At 40.0% G+C, this 22,493-nt stretch overlaps 1 protein-coding gene across 11 annotated transcripts in view; it reads right to left on the bottom strand.

The window, feature by feature from the left end:
• NAV2 (neuron navigator 2) overlaps positions 1-22,493 on the bottom strand; it is a 537,457-nt gene that overhangs the window by 163,221 nt on the left and 351,743 nt on the right. For all 11 annotated transcript variants that reach the window (XM_033150800.1, XM_033150735.1, XM_033150751.1 and 8 more), the window contains one exon: positions 9,811-9,928. Coding sequence is in view for 9 of the 11 variants with exons in the window: in XM_033150735.1 (XP_033006626.1) it covers positions 9,811-9,928 (118 nt within the window). In the remaining 2 variants the exon portion in view is untranslated. The remainder of the gene's footprint in view (positions 1-9,810; positions 9,929-22,493) is intronic.

Genomic DNA, 22,493 nt, shown 5'->3' with positions numbered 1-22,493 from the left:
CTAAATCAAACAGCCTAGAGCTATGGTTGCCCAATCAAAACAAATGTGTGAAACACCCAGAGCCACCCGGTGAAATTCTTCTCCTGAGCCATTCCTCTAGAGACAGCTGGAGAAGGTCACCGCCATTTCAAAAAGAGACAACTGGGCTGACAGCAATTCTTAAAGTGATGGGTAATCTTTGCCAGACCGATTGTTTCAAATCTGGAAGCCACATCACTCTTTATGCATGAGTGCATGGCTGGTTTGCTTAATAAGCCATGCAGATGTACAAGTCAGATGTAAATAAAATACTTTTTTTTAAAAAAATTCTCATTTACTTTACAAGCAATGGGTGAAGTCTGTTGTTGATGACACATTCCCAAGATCTAGCAACTAACCTGAACCTACATAGTGTAAATACACATGGTGCAAATATATTCCGGTACTGTGCAATTTAGTCCAGAGGTGTTGATGATACTCAGTATTCTGATTCACAGGATTCCACACTTCCTCAACTCAATCATCTTTCTCTCCTAATTCTTTCAAAGTATTTTGTGCCATCATAGTTGCTGGGACAGCGGCAGCATATCATCTGAATTAAAGGCAGTTGGGAGGCCAAGATTCTGGGGCCTACCCAGTTGATCCTATGCATTCTCATAAGGAATAAAAAGGCTGTGGGCTGGTAACTGAAGGGGTGTTAAGTTAACATGTTAAAATAAATCAGGATTGCTCCTACTGGCTACACCCCAGATGCTGATGTCCACCAGAACATGGCTCCAGGTGGCTACATATCTGATTTTAGTGAGAAAGTGGCCTTCCATATGTGTGGCATATGGCTCCTCCATAACTCTGGCCTGCACATCCAATCTAGTTTCCCAGAAAGTTGTAACCCCTAGCATGCGGGGTTGTACATGCAAAAGGGCCCTCTGCCATTACTGCCAGATGTGCAGCCACTGAGAGCCCAGAGAACACACTGGCATCAGGAGTTGTGGCCAGTGGGCACACTCCCACTCACATGAACATCCAGTGACTCAACTCACAAGTTTCACACAGGCCATTAGTGACAACACATTGGCTTCATTCACACATCATAGTAAGCCACAGTCTAAGAAAAACTATGGTTTACCACAATGTGATGTGCACGCTGGTCAACCATGGCCACTTTGCTCCTCTCCAGCCACAGCTCAAAAACAAACTGTGGAGTGGCTGGCTTACTGTTCTGTGTGAACCAGCACTTGAGGCTTGTTTCTCTTGAAGTCAAAGTTTGCTCTTGGCTTGGTGTTGTGTGGGTGCACATGTAATGGTAAGCCAAACATTGTATTATTTGTTTTCTGGCTCCGGTCAGAGTAGACCAAAGCAAGCATGATTCGGCACCATGCACCAGCACTCCACTAATTTGTGGTAAGCCACAGGTTATTTCTAGCCATGGTTTACTGTTACAAGGAAAGAGGGGCAGTAGGTTAGCCAATGGCAGGGGTAGGCAACCTAAGGCCCGGGGGCCGGATGTGGCCCAATCGCCTTCTCAACCTGGCCTGCAGACGGTCCAGGAATCAGCGTGTTTTTACATGAGTAGAATGTGTGCTTTTATTTAAAATGCATCTCTGGGTTATTTGTGGGGCATAGGAATTCGATCATTTTTTTCAAAATATAGTCCAGCCCACCACATGGCCTGAGGGATGGTGGACTGGCCCGCAGCTGGAAAAGGTTGCTGACCCCTGGCCATTGTCTTCAAAGAGGGAGAGAAAGCAGAGAAAGAAATAGCAAGAGTGGTAGACAATTCTTTTAATATTCCAGAAGGAGAAGATGGCTCGAGAGATATATCTTGCTCAAACAACTTCATCTAAACCAGGTATCTTCAACCTTTTCAGACCCAGGACCCACATTTAACCCAAACATGCATTTGGGACCCATTTCTCAATCTTTTACCATAGCTGTATGGAGGTAGTCCTCCTTCTGTGACCCACCTTGCATCAGGGCACATGATCCACCAGTTGAAGACCAGTGATTTACATTATAGGTATAGGTTTGGATTTTAACTGCAGTCTTTCAGACACAAGTACAGCATATCATCCAGCAGAACACACTAGTCCCCTACTTTTAGGGCAAAAACTACCAGTTTAAGCAGCATAGTACACTATACAGATATTAAACAGACCTCTATGCATCAGTTCTCTAGCATAACAAGAACAAAATAATTGCATGGCTGAAATACCTACTTTTGCAAACACTATTTCTGTCCCTGCTCCTGCCAACCTAGCAGTTCGAAAGCACGTCAAAGTGCAAGTAGATAAATAGGTACCACTCCAGCGGGAAGGTAAACGGCATTTCCGTGCACTGCCCTGGTTCGCCAGAAGCGGCTTTGTCATGCTGGCCACATGACCCAGAAGCTGTATGCCGGCTCCCTCGGCCAATAAAGTGAGATGAGTGCCGCAACCCCAGAGTCGTCTGCAACTGGACCTAACGGCCAGGGGTCCCTTTACCTTTCTTTATTTCTGTTTTCTCCCACTATACTACATGCTACACATACATAAATATGGCAACTGGGTGAAAACATGTCTTAACAAAAATAATGGTCTTTTTAAGTACTCATTCCATACATTCTCAGGAGTTGAATTATGGCTTCTTTCTTCTCCATGTCAAAAGAGCAAATTAAATGGCTTAACTCCACATTAAAGCAGACTATGGATTGGCCTAACTTTCGCTTCTTGTACACTGAGCGGATCAAAAACTGGAAGGCAGCCTAAAGGAATGCTTTTCTTCAACTCTTTGGTGACAGGCACATTCCAAGACTACTAGCTTCTACATGGAGATGCAGAACATTTAATGTATATGGCAACATATCCTCTATGCTATAAGCGACAGCGAAGTATTCCTGAAATAGCTTTGCTGGGCAGCTGCTAGTTTCTCCAAACTTATATATAGAAATGAAAAGTGACCAGCAAACAAAATCCCTTACATCTGCCAGCAGCATTTTGCAGGCTGTCTGTAGGTATGATGAACCTTGCTTGGTTCTGCTTTTGCATGGATCATACCATATTCATGGATCATACCATATTCAGGATAAGTACATGTAGGAGGGTGTCTATCCATAGTCAGCAGAAAGATCTATCAGAGTGCTATGCTCTCCCCTTCCCTAAAATCATAAAATACAACCATCTGCCATGAAAAGGAGGGGCTTTCAAACATGCCGTGTTCAATCTGTTCCTTTCCCATGTAGGATTCAGGGGTGGAATCCAAAGGAGTAAGAGGATGGAGTACAAGTAGTGAAAGCACTAAGACCAGCCAGTGAAAACCATAGCTCTCCTTTCACAAAAATAAAGGGGGGGGGCGGACATGAGCTGTGCAATGTAGGACCTGGAAACTCACACAAGAGGTACTGTTGCATATGAGCCATGATTAATGCTCCCCTGCTGGTCTCAGCAAAGCTTGATGATAACACATGCTGATGGCTTTGAGATGTGGTAGCAGCTGAAAGCTGTCTTTTGGGTGTTCACCATTCAAAATGCTAATCATACTAATAGGGTGTGTTAGGGTCTTTTTTTAAAAAAAACGCTCATTCCAGTGAATTTATTCCAAAATTATTATGACTCTGGCAAGTCCTGGAAGTGTGTGTGTGTGTGTGTGTGTGTGTGTGCGCGCGCGCGCGCACGCACACACAAACACACACTTGCATAAACTGCCTGCTGACTTGGGAGATATAACTTGAGCAAGAGGTTAGTCATGCTGTTCTGATCCATCTACACAGCTCTTATATTCTTCTGGAGGTCATTTTGCTTCTTTATAAATTGCACTTATTCATAAAGAGCTGCATTATATGTTCAATTTACATTAAAAGTAAATTTGCTTTATAGTTTTTTTTTCTTATTTCCCCCCAATATGCAGTCTGTATGAAAGTGGATCTTTTCTGTACTGATTAAAAATCCACTTCACATTTTAAGTATATCAGAATCTAGTATATCAGAATCTGGAGATGTTCCAATCCAGGTTTTATTGTGGACTGAGTCTTTCCATTGCCTATTAACAACATTCTTTTACAGAAGAGCTAAAATATGACTTTAGGGTCATGTGTGGAAAAGTTAAGAAGTGATTTTGACTGGTATGAAGTGCAGCAGTACTAAGGATGCTGGTGAACATGGAGCATACAGTAGTGAGTCAATAGCAGCGTTCTCAAAATCTTGGAAAATATGAAGACATACTGAAAGTTTATGTTCGTGCTGCCCCTGCCAGTTCAATCCTTGCACGTCTCTAGTCATCGTAGAATTGTCCAAGAAAAACAAAACAGTTCTGATTGTCTTTTTTAAAAAGAATAACAATACTAGAGACAGGGTAATACCCCCTCCTCACCAAGAAACTTGAACAAGAAGTAAGCTGTTCACTCTTCTTTCCATTCATAACAAAACTGGCAGCAAACAAGTATATTTTCCCTCTTCAGATTGCCTTAAAAACAATGGGTTAAGTATTGCCAAGTACCTTCACCAGGACTCCTGAACAAATTCAAGACAAACCATGTTTGTCTGTAGCAAGAAAAAAGGCAACACACACAAACACACACACCACCACCACTAAGTAACCCAGGGTATTTTAGGTCATGTTCATATACACAGGTGGGGGTTATGTTCTGGGCCCCGACATGCATAAGTGAAATTGCATAAAGAGGAGAGCAGCCTCTAAAAAGCCTCTAAATCCCTATTTCACCCTGCTCTCCAGCTCTCTCTCCCACTATCTTTCCAATCCAGACCAAAATATCTAGAGTTGAAGCTCTGGGGTTACCTTTCTGGATCAGTTGTGATGTTGTAGCTTCCATTTCATGAGCTATACTAAAACTGTGATCACAATCACTATAGGTGCATATTATCACCTCAGATGTGACAATGATATTCACTTTGCCTACAGCTAGTATATGGGATGCAAATGACTACAAATTTTTAGTGTCAAATTGAGAGATTAAAATAGGAGCAGGTGTGCTTAAAGATGAGTTTTCTTTTTAATGGAAATGGGTGGGGGTGGAATCTTACGTTTTAACAATTCAGTGTTCTTAAACAATTGAACCCAAATGTATTAAAGCAATGGGAAGAGGAAATGGAAAAAGAAAATCAAGTCAAGTGTTCCTACTCTTGAAAATATACAACTTTCTTTCCTGTCTTTATTATATTTTTCATGGGTAAAAACTATTGGTCTGCACGGAAGGCAAGCTTTGGTTTGCATCCTGTTTTGGAAAATCGGCCAGTTCACAAACACCTCAGACAGCTTTGAGTACCGCTTGCTCTGCCTTGGGTCTGAAGCCTTGCTTTAGAAAATCAAAGGTTTCAGATGTATGCGCATTGACTAACATGAAGAAATACACAGGGGAACCTTTTTTAAAAAAATTCAGAACTAGATGAACTTTTCAGGAACAGGAACACTTTCTGAGTTAATGAGGCTGCCAAATTGCATATAAATATGTGCAGGAGGTTTTTTGGTGTCAAAATTTACAGTTTGAGGGTTTGTTTTTAAAGTGAAACTTATAACGGAAAAGCTATAGGAAGAACTGGATGGAATTTGCATACATAGCAACCCCTTCTGAAGGGATGAAGCTTGCTAAATTTCAGGCAAAAGAGTTTTTATGCAAAAGTCTTGGGGAAGTGGATTTTCATACCTAACCCATCTATGATTTTGGTAGCACTTTTTATGAAAATGGCATACATAGCACAGGTGCCCCTAGGTTAGTAACTTCCAAAATTTCAGAAAGATAGGTGCAGGGGTTATGGAATTATGATGAATGAAAACCCATGCAAGGTTGTGCTTTTGCTTTATGTTCATTTAACAGTAAGTGGTAAATTCCTTCTACATTCTATCCTGTTCTGCTGGGACTGGGGCCCTTGGGGATACATGGTAATGAATACCAGAGCCTCTTCCATTCCAGGTCAGGTTTGGTGGAAGGCAAAGCAAATCAGGACCCTGGGCAGCTCCCTGTAGACCCTGCTAGTTGAGTTTGGGAACTGATGCATTAGCTGAAACAGAGTCCTCTGCAGGCAGTGCAATATTCTTGTTGAAGTTAGGAAACAAGAATTATACACCGTGTTCTAAGTTTAGTCATGCCATAGATTTGTATAACAGCAGGTTATGGTAAAGGACTCCTGGACGGTTAAGTCCAGTCAAATTCGACTATTAGGTCCATTTTCAGGCAGACAGCTTTTCATGTGGCCAGTGCACCAAACACTGTGAAGAGTGCCAGAGTTTACCTTCCCACCGCAGCAGTCCCTATTTATCTACTGTGCTGGGATGCCTTCAAACTGCTAGGTTGGCGGGAGCTGGGACAAAGCAACGGGAGCTTACTCTGCTGCACGGATTCAAACTGCCGACCTTAGCATTTTTATTTTCAGTTCCTTTCCTAATTATCACTAACCTGGGATTCACCTTTTTCACAGCTGCCACAGCTGGGTTGTCATCTTCATCAAGCTATGCACTATGAGCCCAATGTCTCATTCCTGGTTAGTCACCATCAGTTTAGACTCCAATAACCTATTTGTGAAGTTAGGATTCCCCCCTTCTCCAATATGCATCACTTTACTCTTGCCTGCATTGAATTACAGTTGCCATTTTAATGCTCATTCATTTAGTATGACAAGAGCATTTGCTGTTCGTCAGAACCCCATTTTTGGGGTTCTGGCCGCTTCATTGATCATCCCTGACTCTAGATCATTTAGGAGGAAGTTAAAAACCAGAAAACGAAGACTGCTGAGATTCTCATTTTAAAGTGTATCTGTATTTTTGTGTGTGCTTAAATTTTGGGGTTAACTTTTAAAATTGGGTTAGGAATGTGTAAATTAATCAGATATTAATAGATTGAAAAGATGTTGGTGAAAGGAACAGACTAGCTAATGAACGTTGGATGTTGATGAAATTGCATATATGTCACCCATGTCCAGACAATGTGAGAGAAAAGAAGTGAATGAGGTCAAAGATGGACCACCCCTGAAGCCTCTCACTAGTGAAGACCCACTATGTCTCTTTTAGTGCTTTTGGCAGAAAATGTCAAATGTCAAAGTTCTTCTCTTGTTCATTCTAATTTGTGCTAATGGACTTCTTGAGTGTTCAGCTCACTGCTATTTCATCCATGTGGGCGACAAGACCATATGGATGGATCACTAAAGGAAATAATTAACTTGACAAACTGGCAAAAGTGGAAGAAGAGCAGGAAACACTCCAGTGCTGTGAGCTGCAGTGCATCCCTAGTTTCTGTAGATCGCAACCTGAGCTGATGGTGCCAGCAACATATGGAGCTTTTATCACTACAGTACTGAGAAAATAAATATACCCAGCTTATTCAGTTGCAATAATCTTAAAGGTTAACGAGGCCCATGCTATTTAACAAACAACTGAGGACTGGTATATGCAACCAAGTACATCATTCGATTTCTCTAGAGTTGCTCACTGTGCTCCTCATATAAGCCGACTGGAAGCTGCATGTACGAACTGAAGCTCAAAAACATCACAGTATGCTGAGTGCATAGCAAGCAGTTAAGCGTCTTGTTTTTCTTAAATTAATTACAGCCATAGAGAATCCCTGATTGTTATCAAGATCACAGCATCCACAGAGAGGAGGTTTATCTCCCCCCAGTTCCCCAAGAAATTCTACTCTGGGCAGCTATGAGTTATAGTAAAAAGAAGTTTTATTTATTTCATTAAAATTATATACTACTTGATTGTTTTAAAAAACCTCAAAATGGTTTGAAAAAGAATAAAACAACGAAATTATCAGTAAAAACAGTTAAAACTAACAATTTTAAACCTTCAGAAATATTGACAATCAATAATGAGCCAAAAAAACCTGATCATGTCAACATTCTGCATGTCTGCATTTAAAAGGGAAAGGGAAAGGGACCCCTGACAGTTAAGTCCAGTCGCGAATGACTCTGGGGTTGCGGTGCTCATCCCACTTTAATGGCCGAGGGAGACGTTTGTCCGCAGACAGTTTTTTCGGGTCATGTGGCCAGCATGACTAAGCCGCTTCTGGCGAACCAGAGCAGCGCATGGAAATGCCGTTTATCTTCCCGGCAGAGCGGTACCTATTTATCTACTTGCACTTTTGCCGTGCTTTTGAACTGCTAGGTGGGCAGGAGCTGGGACCAAACAATGGGAGCTCACCCCATCGCAGGGATTCAAACTGCTGACTTTCCGATCGGCAAGCCCAAGGCTCAGTGGTTTACACCACAGCGCCACCCGTGTCCCAAGTCTGCATAGGCTTGCTTAAATAAAAATGTTGTTGACAGGCACTGACAAGAGCTGATGTGTCTTCCTGGTGTCAACAGGCAGAGAGTTCCAAAGTTTTGGTGCTGCCATGCTAAAAGGCTGATTTCTTACAAATACAGAATGAGTATTATGTGGTACCTGTAACATTCCAGATCTGCAGATCAGAGTGCTTGAGTCTGAAAATATGGAGTAAGGTGATCTTGCAGGGAAACTAGTCCCAAACTGTTAAGGAGTTTAAATACTAGTATTAACACCTTCAACTTGACCTAGTGACCAATCAGCAAACAGTGCAGATTTCTGAGTACAGGAATTATATGCTGACAAGGTCTCACTCCTGTCTACAGCTGTGCTGCAGCATTCTGCACTAACACCAGTTTTTGGGTCAAATGCAAGGGAAGCCCAACATAGAGAGCACTGCGGTGATCCATTAGTTCCCATTACTGTTAATAAGAACTACTTCTTCATCTTTTACTAAAACTCATAGCTGGAAAGGGGGGATTTCATTTTTGGGAGGGAAAGCAAGGGAGACAAAGGATAAACCTCCACTCCCTGCATGCTGCAATCTCAAAACCAAACAAACAATCACCATTGTTGCAATTAATTTAAGAAAAAGAAGAAACATAGCATCAAGTATAACAGCTACTTTGGCCCTGACTCTATGAGGAAAAAAACTTTGTATATGAAATTTCTATCTTATATTGATTCTGTGATTGAAGGTGTAATTACCAAGTGATGAATTTGAACTTGTGAACCAGAACTTAAGAGTGCAATCCTATCCATGTCTGCTCAGTTGTGCCACTGAATTCAATGGGACATCCCCAGGCAACTGTATAGGATTGTAGCATTAGAAACTTACAGTATTTTCAAGGACCTGCTAATTCTTGCACTTAGATCTCTGCTTTGATTCATATAACCTCTCAGATTTAAGTTTCTTTTTTGTAAAACTGAAATAATAATAACAACAATAATAATAATAATAATAATAATAATAATAATAATAATAATAATAATAATTTCATTTATGAATTGCTTCTTATGAAGCATCTCAAAGCAATTTCACAATCCAGAATAGAAATGTTAAGAATTCTGTACATAAAAACAACCATCTAATACCTAGCAGACAGCTAGCTAACTCATCAATTATTTCAACATTAATCAAAAAGAAAATAATAAAAAATGGATTGCTCAGTAGCAGTTATTTAAAATCCAATGTGACTATTATAAAGTTTATCATCAGCTTCTTTTTGGCTTTAGTTGTGTGCATGATATACTGCTTTGACAGATCTTTTCAGCAACAAATAATTACCACAAACCATTCCCATGATTTTTTTTAAAAATCCAACTAATAATTACAGCATGCATGCCCATAGCACTATCTATATCTATATGAGTTTAGAAATATTTTTTTTCAGATAATTATTATTATGAACTATATCTGACTTTCTAAGCTATTGTACTATGATTTTATGTGCACATTGCCTTTAAAGGGCTGCAAAGCAGCATAAAAATATTTCATTAAACATATTTTCTTTTTCACAGAAAAAATGCTCCTGATGAGACAATTGTGGCTGTGATACAACAAAAGGCAAAGTTACTTACCTACTACCTGGATGATTTCAGCCAGTAAAACTCCGTCAGTCACATCTTGTTGCAGATCTTTTATCAAACGTTTATGACCAGATTTTGCTAGATAGTGATTGGCCCAGTCTGTATAAATCTGTAAAAAGCAGAGAGGGGATTAAAAGATACGTATTAATCACATCGTCTAATTGGCTTTTTAAATCATAATTTTATCAAGCAAACTAGCTAAAGCCAACCACCAAGGTTTGCAATCCCTGGACTATAACGTTTTCTCTTCTTTTTCCCTGAGCTGATTGAAACAAAGTTAGCAACATTAAAATTCAAGGCATTGTGCTAATCAAGTATTCAGCTTATTATAGCAGGTCTTTCTTGTATAGAGAAATTTGACATCAGAGCTGGAGGAAACTAAAGAAAGCTTCTAAACATGCTAAAGCCTGAATGGGTTATCAGACATGGAACTAAACAGTCTGCAAGAGAGACTGGGCTGAATTTCTCTATTTATGCTAAAGAATTCAATGTCCTAGTACTGAAAAAGCTGGAGCATATTTTTTGCAGCAAACGTTAGACATTTTTACATTTAAAAAAATTCTGTGAATGATCCACAGTAATTTTAAATCAATTAGGTTTATTTAAATTGGTAAATTCTTTTTGGATGCAGACAGCAAGAAACCTAAATGATATTGCTATTCACTTTACATCTGAAACATTCTCCTTACACATTACCAGCTCACAGTTCCAAAGCTGGTATCCCAAATTAGATTTGTGAAACATATATCCCATTCATCCTAAAATATCCGTATATGTCTATGAATATCTTCACTGGTAATGTCTAATATTGTTTCTAAAGGATTTATATATTAGTCCTGAATATACTTTGCGATCTTTCTATGTAAGGACTTCAGAAAGAAATTGGAAAAGTTCCTACTTTGATAATATTCATATCCAAGTTATATTCCATTTTTTTTAAAAAAAAATCCTATGTATTAAAGATATAACCATTTTTTAAATGGCTGACAGTACTGTGCTAATTGGTGACATAACCTGAATGACCTTTGTATGGTAATTCTATCCTGCACATAAAATATAAGACATTTGCTTGCATTATTTTTAAGAATGCAAAAGCACATATAGACCAGAGACGAGATAATCTGATCGTTGCAGAGTTGTATTGCATGTTGCAAAAACATTCTTAGGGAACAGGCTCTTTTAGTCAAGAAAGAAAATTGTGTTAAAACACAATTCTTCAAAGAAAAAGTCAGCCATCTTCGCAACCCAGAAAGAACCATGTGGCAGGGGGCAGACTGTGATTATATGGCACCCTGAGTGTTGCAAAATTTGGTGCCACCCAATATTTCTTATTTTCATGCCCTCCTTCCTCTTGCCTTCCATTCTGCACCCCCTTGTCTTGGCACCCTGTGGGGGGGGGGAACCACCAGCACCACCCTAAATCCAGTGTTGCATGGATACACTGGCATGTAATGGTAAAATGTGCTTTGGAACACTTAAAATGACATTGAAGAATTCATTGGAAAATGCTGTCCAAATAACAGTAATTCATCAGATCTAGGCAGACAGGATGAATGATGTTTAGCAGGTCATTTCATTTTGTCACTGCTATGATTTTCATAATTTTAATCAAAGCCCCCCCCCCTTCATGCAAACCATCCTCTTGTCATATCACTTTTACATAACTCTTGGAAACCTAGTTCTTTAATGCACTGGAAAGATTAACTACCGGTAAACACAATACCAAAAAAACTGCTATTAATAAAGCAGGTGATAGAATTACAATGAACAACTTTGTTATTTAGTTACAAACTCAAATAGACACAGAATGCTCATATTAGCCAAAAAGAAAATAGTTTAGATATGAGCTGATACAGTCTAGAAAAGGACAGGGGGGGAGCTACATCTTGACACATTTGAAAATGAGAATTGTTATTAATATCATCCATCTGCTGAAGACAAAATTATTCGACCATATGCATATTTGAATCTAATAGAATTATTTGTAGTGGAAGGAAGAGATGTTGCCTGTGTTTTTGCTTTACCGCACAATTCTATGAATGCTAAATTACAAAGGGCATTGCTCATTTTAAGCAACACCTGACTTTACATGAATCGCAAGGTCTTCTTGCACACATTAAACTAATTATGGAAGCACTGCAGAATACAGGCAAGAGATTGCTTGAGTTTGCAGCTTCCTCCAGTTTTGCAAGACCCTAGGAATTTCACCAATCTAGCCCTAGCTCAGTTACTGCAGAAGATAGCATAATGTGATTCCCAGCATTTCCACATTGCCCATTGATAAACCAGTCAAAATCTCCATTGCAATTGACTAGTTCAAGTGGCTGAAAAGATCAACAAATAGATAGACACAGTGAGAGAACTGGGAAGATTATGCTTAAATGACTGTTTATAACAATAACAATCTATGTATCAATTTTTAACAAGACATTAAGTAACTGAATCTAGGCAAAAACTCTGAAGCATTGCACAGAGTTCTGAAAGAGTGTTATAATGAATCAAACAATGAGTTCATCAACCCTGGAACTGGTCACTCATGACTGGCAGTGCAGTCCAAAGTCTCAAGCCCAGACTTTCTCCAATTCTTCTACCAGAGATTCTTTTAACTGGATATGCAAGAAATTAAAATTGTGGCTTTCTGCAGGCAAAGCAAGTGCCTTGCCAGCAATGGTCAAGCAAGATTTGAGAGTGGCAGTTTCCACCTCTAGCTTATTCTTCCCATAATTTCTGTCTGCCACCTCAAGTGCTTTCCTCCATCCCAGTCAAGCTTTCAGGTAGGGCTGTAGCTTATTGATAGAGCACCTGTGTTTGCTGTTCCATGCTTTCCAGATTTAATCCCTGGAATATTTAGGTAAGGCTAGGGTAGACTCCTGTCTGAAATGCTGGAGAGCTAGATGTTGCTGAACTATAACTTCTATCACACCCAGCAAGCATGGCCACTGACCAGGGCGCAGATAGGGATGGAGAAGCACATGGGGAGAGGAGCTATAATCAGCCAGAAAGGACAATAGCTTACTTATGCTCCAATTCTGGCTGTTAATAATTGAACCCTGTGCCTCACATTCTGCATGACTGCTGCCATCCAATATGGACCTTCTGTTCCCTGGATATTTTTTAAAATCATGCTAAAAACATGTATTCATGGATTTTAAAAACCTGCTATTTAAACCACAACAGTTGCCTCTAACACATGAAAGAGCTATATGTGAAAAAGAGTTCCACACACACCCTTTTCATACTCTGGGTTTGAATTAGGGATGTGCCAGGTCAATATTGTTTTTCCAAATATAACCCAGCATTTTTCAGTTCACTGCTGAAAGACTAAAGACAGAGCGATCAAAGTTCTGACAGATGACCTCATAAAGTCAATATAAACAGGACACTGCCTGTAAGAAAACAAGAGTAAGACCTAAGGAAACAACTATATTCTAAAATGTGTAAGCTCAAAGGCACAAGTTGGGTAAAATATGTAAGGGTGGCTGTCAAACATGTGGCCTTGTCAAATGCTTTGACTGTCACACACCCACAACTTTTGGAGCGCCCAGAACAATGAACTGGTTATGACAGGTGAACTGGATTTATTCGGTAGACAAAGGACTCTTCTATCATGTGCACAAAAGTTCCCATGGAAATTTTGTTAAAAACTAAGCAGATTTATTTACCCTTAGTTTCATCAAGCTGACAAACTCATTAATCAAGCACTGAGCTAAACTTCATTTTCTTAAAAGCTTAAAAGAGTGACATGATAAATGAGCAAGAGGCCCGCTCAAGAAATGTGCTTTACTTGACGGGAGAAGGGGTGGGGTGGGGAAATAAACCTACCAAACCATGGTTTCACTTGAGTAAATCTCCAATGGGATCCTAGTCACTGGGACTTTTCATTTTAGAGAAAAGGTGAGTAAGAGGCAGGATGACAGAAATGTATGAAAACAATACAGGTAAGGAGGCAGGGGATAGATAGAAGCTTTTATCAGTCTTTCTAGAACTTGTGGACATTCAGTGAAGCTAAATGTTGGAAGACTCAGAGCAGACACAAGAAAGTATTTCTTCACAGAGTGCATGGTTAAACTATGGATTCTACTTCTATGAGAGGTAGTGATGGCCACCAGTGTGGGTAGCTTTAAAAGAGGATTAGACAAACTGATGGAGGGTAAAGCTATCAATAGCTACAAGCCATGATGGCTATGCTCTGCCTCCACTTTCAGGCTATTATGCACCTGAATAGCTGTTGCTGGAAAGCACAGATGGGGAGAGTTCTCAGGTCCTGCTTGCAAACTTGTCACAAGCATCTAGTTGGCCACTGTGAGAACAGGATGTTGAACTAGACAGGCCTTTGGTCTCATCCAGCAATCTATTCTTTTGTCTTTGTCCATACAGATGAGGGCTGGGTTGTAAATATTTTTAATTAAAAAATAAATCAAGAACAAATAAGAATGATTTATACACACATAAGTGCAGAGCAAATGTGCATTTGGAAGCTCCCTTGGAAATTTTTATTTGTCACACACAACTACTTTCTCTAACAAAATGCCTGTGTTCCTCACTTTGCTTCTGATTGCCAGTTACTAACAACGAAATGCATTTTCCTCTGCTGTCCCTCTGAACATTTTCCTTTGAAGAGATGTGTGTGAATCAGACACTCATGAGTATGACTCAAGGAGATACCACAGTAACAGCTGAGCACTGTATTTTTGATAGCAAATACCATAATTAGAACTGACTAAAGAGTGTGCTCCGCTCCTTGATGGCTGACAAGGTTAGTCACAGAAAAAAGCCCCGCAAAAAAAAGCATGTGTTAAAATGCAGTGCCTCTCATGGTGCTATCTAAAACCACAAGGGACTGTTGAGATTCACACTATGCTTAAACTTAGCATCAGCACTCTGAAGTGATCCTCACAGGAACATTCACATTTCCTGCTTGTCACAATCCAAAGTGCAAAATAAAGTGTAAAACACAGCCCTGGTCAAAACTTAATTTACCTAAAGGGCAATTTTAAATTGGGAGCGAGAGAAGATGCCTCTGCCTTAAACTCCCACTCCCTGTTGCCATCAAATTCTGAAGCTACAAGATGCCACGCTTGTCTCAACTCTTTCCACTCTCAGTTGGCGCTAAATAATCCTCAAGGGGCTGAACATGGCTTAGGAACTTCCAGTTACTTGACTCCTATTTTAAAGTATTGTCAACTGGTACTTTTGCTTTTGAATACCTTGCTGCTGAATCATATTTTAATGTCCATGTTCTCTCAGCTGGCCTCTTAGTTGAGTAATGTAGTGCTTAAAGTGTTGGATTAGGATGTGGTATGCCAGTGTTGGATGGTATATAAAATCCTCACTCAGGCATGATGAAGTTCATGGAGTGATCTTGGGCCAGTCACTACCTTGCAGCCTAACCTGCTTCACAGTGTTCCTGTGAAGAAAAACAGGAAGGGGAGAGGTGGGAATTCTGTCCTTTTGAGTGTGTTTGTTCTACTTGAGAGGACACCTTCTGTGAGGGAAAGTTGTCTTCTCCTGGGCTAGGAGCACAATCCAGGATCCCTCTTAACCCCCTGCCAGAGCTTGTTCCTCTCTCACAAAAAGGACAAGTCATCTGAAATTCCCCATGCTAAGTGTCCTCTCCCACTTGAGCAAACAAGACAACCGTTGAGGAAGGATGGAATAACAATAGGACAAATAACCGTGCTACAATTTTTGAATTAGTTCTTAATTTTTAACATTTATTTAAACTTACTTAACATACACGTTTTTAATTAAACTTGTTGGGGGTGGGGAAAGTATTGCCGTGCTTCAAAAAACGATATAGGCTTGCGTAATTTACAGTCTAACAGTTTTTGTCATACAGAAACACTGGCAAAAACTTATGATAGAATTGCACTGGTTGTGTTACCCCCAAAGCCACTCCCAGAGGTCAGCATAACATTTCTAGGTACTTGGGGGGGGGGAACCCAACACATGTTGAAGGTATTAGATGCACCTCTGATCTAATTTCAAACTTCTGTTCAGATGTGTGCTTATGAAACAAAAAATTATTCCAAAGACTTTAACACAGTTCAGAAATGTGAATTTCCTTACTGCAATGCATCTTGGGTCTTAACTTATGTCCTCAACAAAATAGGACTCTCATATGTATTTCCATTATTCTTAATACTCAAGACTACTGCCTGGGCATCCTCTTCTCCCCACAAACTAGGTACTTTATGCCTGCCATATACCTCATTGATTCATTTGACTCTGCAATTGCCTTCCTTGCACAGGCTTCTGAAGCAGGAGTGTTAGTATAAAGAAACAGCAGCTACCCCTTTTCAAATCTTACTCATTTTTTTAATATCTTTTTTTTTTTTTTGCTCCTAGGAATTTGAGTTCCTTTGAAACTTTATGATATTTAACAGTGAACTTATTCTTGCTATATGCTGGTTGTACTTGTTATAGAAAAAGTGCAACCCAAACATATGTAGCAACCTTTACTATCAGAATAAGCACTTCTGGGTGTATGTGCATGCAATCATCTTTAATTTTTATTTTTAAAGGGTGTCAGAAGTAAAAACTTGTCTGTATCGATGGAACACATGCCTTGGGTAAGTAGCAGCGATACTTTTAACTGTCTGAAGAATGTTTTTCTGCCTTCAGAAAATGATATATTTTTTTTCTGACCTCAGGGCCAGTCCAAGGCATTTAACAGCCTGGGGCAAAATAAATAGTGCTTCTCTTTACATCAAGGTGCATGGAAATAATCAAAGCCAGCCAAGTTATTTTGACATCTGAGGCAGAAAATCCCACAAATGCCACTCCCGCTGTAAAGATACAACCACCACAAATTAAATAACTAACAATATACTACATTTCTCAATGCCCCAAATCAGCTGGCTGAAGCAGCTGCCCCACTCTGCCTAATGGTAGGGCTGGCCCTGGAAGCCTCTTCTCACATAATTCCCTTTCAATACAGCTTGCATGCAGTAAGCTGGCTTTAGAGTCCTCAGGTATTACTCCTTTAAAACAAACAAACAAATGACTTATCTGAAAAAGGTCACAGACAGGAAGTCACAATAAACATGGAAACCGAATTTCAGCATCTCAAACAGACAACATCAACCTCAGGGTAACACCACAGTAATGAGAACAAAACCAAGTTATGAACTGCTTACTCTTTTATAGTGATCATAGGAAAATTTACTTCGCTCACAAGCTGGGACCCGGAAATTCATACTTATTGGCATAATATTTAAAATGAAGGTAGAATATCCATTTACAATGCAGCCTGCTCTTCTTTGTCAAGGGATGTACAGTGGAGGGTGAAATATATGCTGGCATGTGAAGCCTCAGTAGTTAATTTTAGTGGAGGTCATGAATGCACCCTGATCAGATATTCTTACACAGGAATGTTTGCTGCATTAGCACACCCACCCTGACACAGTTCATGCATGTCTCTCAGCCCCCATAACCCTGTCACTGCCTCCTTTTCTTTTCAGTCTTCTTCTGCATAATCCTGAGCACCTTTTAAAATATCATTATTCTATCATTTCATAACATTTATATACTGCTTGATCGTAGGGAAAAACCTCAAAGCCATTTACAAAAAAGCTAAAACAATAAAAACATTCACTAAAAAAATACAACCATAATTTAAAACATCCAAAAGGTTAAAACCGCAATAGAATAGACCTAAACAAATGATAGCTTGTACAAACAATTTAAGCACCTGGATAGGCTTATCCACAGTACATAAGAATGTCTTCAACAGGCACCAAAACAATACACGAAACACCTACTGTTTTGAGAAGAAAATATCCAAGCCGGTAAATATTTCATAGCTGTGAAACAGCACAGCACATGCCACCCCCAAGATATTACATTAAGAAGTACATGAAGTTGTTATATCCAATAGTGTGCCAATGATCAGTTATTTGCCTTTGATTTTAATGGGGTGGTGGAATGCACAGATTAGATATATTAAACTAGCACAGCTCGCAATTGTTTTGCATTTAAACAACATAAGTACCTATGTCCTTAAAGGCAATAATTCAGCTTTTGCACAATTTAAGACAACTGTCCCTTCTTCTCACTAGCCCCACCCAAGTGGGAGTTACAAATCCTACTAATTATGTGAAGATGGACCAGAGTAGGCCATTTTTTCAGAAAATGACAACAAAAGTATTAAAACCAAACACCAAAAGTCCCTTATTTCTGAAATGTTCATCTAACTGTGAGCAGACAAAAAAAATGTATATATCTGTAGAACTTTGATCTGGGGATGTGCCTATGTTGTATTACCAAAAATGCATATTGCCATCTTCAAGTCGTAACTCGTTCTCTAACATCTTGGGTGATATTCAACATCACAGTGGTGAACTTCTCCCTGATCATTAGGTCCAGTTGTGGATGACTCTGGGGTTGTAGTGCTCATCTCGCTGTATAGGCCGGGGGAGCCAGTGTACAGGTTCTGGGTCATGTGGCCAGCATGACTAAGCCATGTCTAGCAAACCAGAGCAGTGCACGGAAATGCTGTTTACCTTCCCACTGGAGCAGTAGCTATTTATCTACTTGCACTTTGATGTGCTTTCAAACTGCTAGGTTGGCAGGAGCAGGAACTGAGCAACGGGAGCTCACCCAGTCGCAGGGATTCGAACCGCCAACCTTCTGATCGGCAAGCCCTAGGCTCTGTGGTTTAACCCACAGCGCCACCTGCGTCCCTTGTAGCTGAACTTAATGAAGCTCAATTCATTGCAGAGTCTCTCAGATACTGTATTCTAATAGGAGCACAGCAGAGGAAATTTTATCATGTTGTGCAACACAAGTTTGACTGAACTGGAGGAAACTGGAGATGAATTCTACAGAATGTACTGTTGAGATATGAAAAGAAATTCAAAAGTTTGCAATACCCATTCACAGACGCTACTCTGTACTTGGAAACAAGGCAGCAAAAGATAGGCCCCTGTAATGGTACCAAACTACTACAGCTCACAGTGTTTAAATAATGTAAATGTTTAAAAATATAATAGGAATTTTCATTTTCTCCCAAGACAGTGTGATTGTATGGCTTTGAGCTCCATTAAATAACATACATATATTAGTTTTGCATTGCTCTACTACACAATTTGTAAGCAGGTGTCCTTTGTTTTGGGTATGTAGTCCTCCATTTATCAATCTTACATTGCAATACAGTGAGGACAGGAATTGCATTTGAAATCCCACCAACTCAAGTTCATACTGCTATCAAATATTTCCAGCTTAATGCCTGCTGCTAAATAAGAGGTATTTGATATTGCAACAGACTGTCAGTTGATATGGCTACCCTCCCACCTGTTTTCACCCACCCTTTCTATAATACTTCATCCTCATTTTTCTCTTCTATAGTTGTATTACTCCCCCTTCTCAGTGGCAAAGTCCTTTATAGCTGTCCTTTAAAGAGACAGGAATTTCCCTCTTAATCAGGATGGATCCCTTCTGCCTCAGCAATCACAGTCTGGTGCACAATCTAACTCCCTCACACAGCCCCCTTGCTCCCTGAGGAATGCATGTTTCGAAGAAGAAAAGAAATGGGGAGGCAACGTTATACCTGAAGAAATGTTTCAATCTGAAATTAGTACCCTGTACTTCAAGACTTTGGCCACCTTGTGAGAAGAGAAGACTCCCTGGAAAAGACCCTGATGCTGGGAAAGATTGAGGGCACAAGGAGAAGGGAACAACAGAGGACGAGATGGTTGGACGGTGTTCTCGAGGCTACCAACATGAGTCTGACCAAACTGCAGGAGGCAGTGAAAGATAGGCGTGCCTGGCGTGCTCTGGTCCATGGGGTCACGAAGAGTCGGACACAACTGAACAACTGAACAACAACAACTTCAAGACAGTCCAATAAAACCATCCACCACATTTATTTCTATCTGTCTTTACCTGTTTAGACTGTAGCTTCAAAGAATTGGGAGCACAAAAGCATTTCAAAATCAAAGTTATCCTGTTAAAGCAGAGGTCTTAGCAGGCAGTGAGGCTCATGAAGGATTGAAGTCTGGTTCAACTCCATCCCCCAATGAGACTCACTGACCTGTGGCATCAGGATTTGCCAACTCAAGTCCTGGGGGATCTGTATCAAAGGAAAATGGGAAAATTCCCCTGGGATTTGTGTTCCATTGTCTCAGAAAATGTACCAGGTTGGAAATAGACAAGTCAATACAACTTCAGAAAGTTGTACCCCGCAACCCACTTCCTTCCTTCTCATTCTCCATTTTGGGATTGGAAGGTTAGATGGGATAGTAAATCAGGAATTCTTTTCCAGCTCAGATTTGAATCCAATCCAAAGAAGAATTCAGGGTCTCCTTAATGAGTTCCTCAAAAAGGAGTTGAGTATTTATAACCCCCTGAGCTGGTATCTGGTTCTGATCCTGGTGAAATTTGCTGCCAGTGCTTTCAACTGAGCTGGTCTAGCCTTAAGGTATAAATAGTATATATAGTAGAGAAATCATTTTGCTTTAGTGCAAAAGACAGGACTGGTTGGGCCTTCTAGCTCTAGAAGTTCATATATTTTGTAAATGCTGCATAATCAGATTGTTTTTGTCCTCTTTTCCAAAATATAAACCACCTTATTCTACTCTAACCTCTCAAATACTTGTAACTATCAGCAGAACTTTCTTGCTTAGAATCAGATATTTCCCAGTGACAGCAAAACGATGCTACTTAACAGTAAAGAAAGTAGCCACTTCAGTTCTTGATAGCCAGAGTACATTGTGTCCTCTGCAAAATGCATTATTTTTGTAACATATTCCTCACCCATTTAGGAAGTTGGGCGAAAGCCTCTAGAACGTTTCTAAAGAGGGAATTAATTCAGACTCATGTGGGCAGATCAAGTTATTTACTTTTCATGAAGCAGTTAAAACAGCTGTAAAGCGTTACTGAGTTCCTTCATAAAATAAACAGCCAAACTGTCATGCTGCTATCCTTTACTTTGGAAAGCAAAGAGGAGAGACTGTTGCCATGTGTGTATCATTTAGGTATGAAATTCAAGCAAGCTTGGGTTACAAGAAGGTAGTGTCTCTCCATAACGGGATGTGGGTGGCTCTGTGGTCTAAACCACCGAGCCTCTCTCCATGTTTCAAATGGAGCCAGGAACTGTGTCTGAGCAAGTTTCATGTGTTCCAATGGGCTTGTGCAAGACTTTCTGTTGATGCACCCATAGATACCCTCCTCACCATTAAATTGATTGTTTAAAGGATAACATAAATTGGAATAAGAAAATGTGCATGGTCTACCCCATGAACTGCAGTGCAGTTAGAACTTTTCAGTTATGGACTGCATTTTAAGGATGAGCCAAATGTTCTATGTGGTCAGCAGAAAAGTAACTAGTAGATCTTGGCAGAATAAGAGTCAACAACTCAAAATAGAAACACACAGAGAGGTTATATTGGAGAGTTTGGTCTTGAGTATTTCAATGAGGAGCAAGTAATTGTTGCAAGTGCTTTGTAATGACAGATTAGAGTAAAATAAGATAATGGTTGAAAAAACAGTAGCTACCATACATCAATAGATGGCAGCATTTATATTGGTGTATCGTCACACCTCATATACTTGGCAGTCACCAGATGCATAATTTGATATGTTCTGGGAGTTTCCCAATTTCACATCGAAGAACAGTGTTGCTGCCATAAATCTCCTTAGTTAGATTGTGTTAAGTATATCACACAAGTTTTTTCAAATAATATGGTGCTGAATTAATTTCAAACAGGCATAGAAGATCTAATCAAATAATCTTGTATTGGCCATCTGTTTCACAGATGTAAACAAAAGCAAATTTTCTACTGACTGATAACTTTCTAAATTGTGTGCTGTGAACCTGCTGTCAGCTTGGTTGCTCTAACTTCTATTGAGAGGTTTCTGGGTCAAAATACATTTTGTCATTACAAATTGACACTCTTTAAACTGTCTAGATCGTTGCTGAAAAACAAAACTAGAGCCATGAGGAAGGTGAGGAGGGTATCAAGTTTTTAAATTTGCCAGATTTCCACATTTTCCCAGTGGGAAATGGGAAAAAGCTTTCGAAGAGTAATTACTTCTGTCTTCATTCAGTAATTTCATTCATTAATGGCTTAGCCCATACTGGCAACGTATTATTTAGAAGGCATACTGAAAGAGAGAGAAAGAGAGAGAGAGAGAGAGAGAGAGAGAGAGAGAGAGAGACTGACAATGGAGAAGATAAAGAATAAGGTTTCAAACTTCCCTAGTGATTAAAGGTGTTCAGAGCACTACAATTAATTTTACAGTATTGTTGTTGTTGTTTAGTCATTCAGTCATGACTGACTCTTTGTGACCCCATGTTCTTTCTTTCAGGCAATATTTCTTCCCACCTGCTTTCACACAGTGTTGTTGTTGTTTAGTCATTTAGTCGTGTCCGATTCTTCGTGACCCCATGGACCAGAGAACGCCAGGCACTCCTGTCTTCCACTGCCTCCTGGAGTTTCATAAAAATCATGTTGGTAGCTTCTATAACACTGTCCAACCACCTCATCCTCTGTCGTCCCCTTCTTCTTGTGCCCTCAATCTTTCCCAGCATCAGGGTGTTTTCCAGGGAGTCTTCTCTTCTCATGAGGTGGCCAAAGTATTGGAGCCTCAGCTTAAGGATCTGTCCTTCCAGTGAGCACTCAGGGCTGATTTGCTTCAGAATGGATAGGTTTGATCTTCTTGCAGTCCATGGG

This window comes from Lacerta agilis, chromosome 1, assembly GCF_009819535.1.
Source record: "Lacerta agilis isolate rLacAgi1 chromosome 1, rLacAgi1.pri, whole genome shotgun sequence".
Taxonomy (NCBI): domain Eukaryota; kingdom Metazoa; phylum Chordata; class Lepidosauria; order Squamata; family Lacertidae; genus Lacerta; species Lacerta agilis.
The sequence above is the reverse complement of the archived record's forward strand: the minus strand, read 5'-3'. Positions and strand labels throughout refer to the sequence as shown.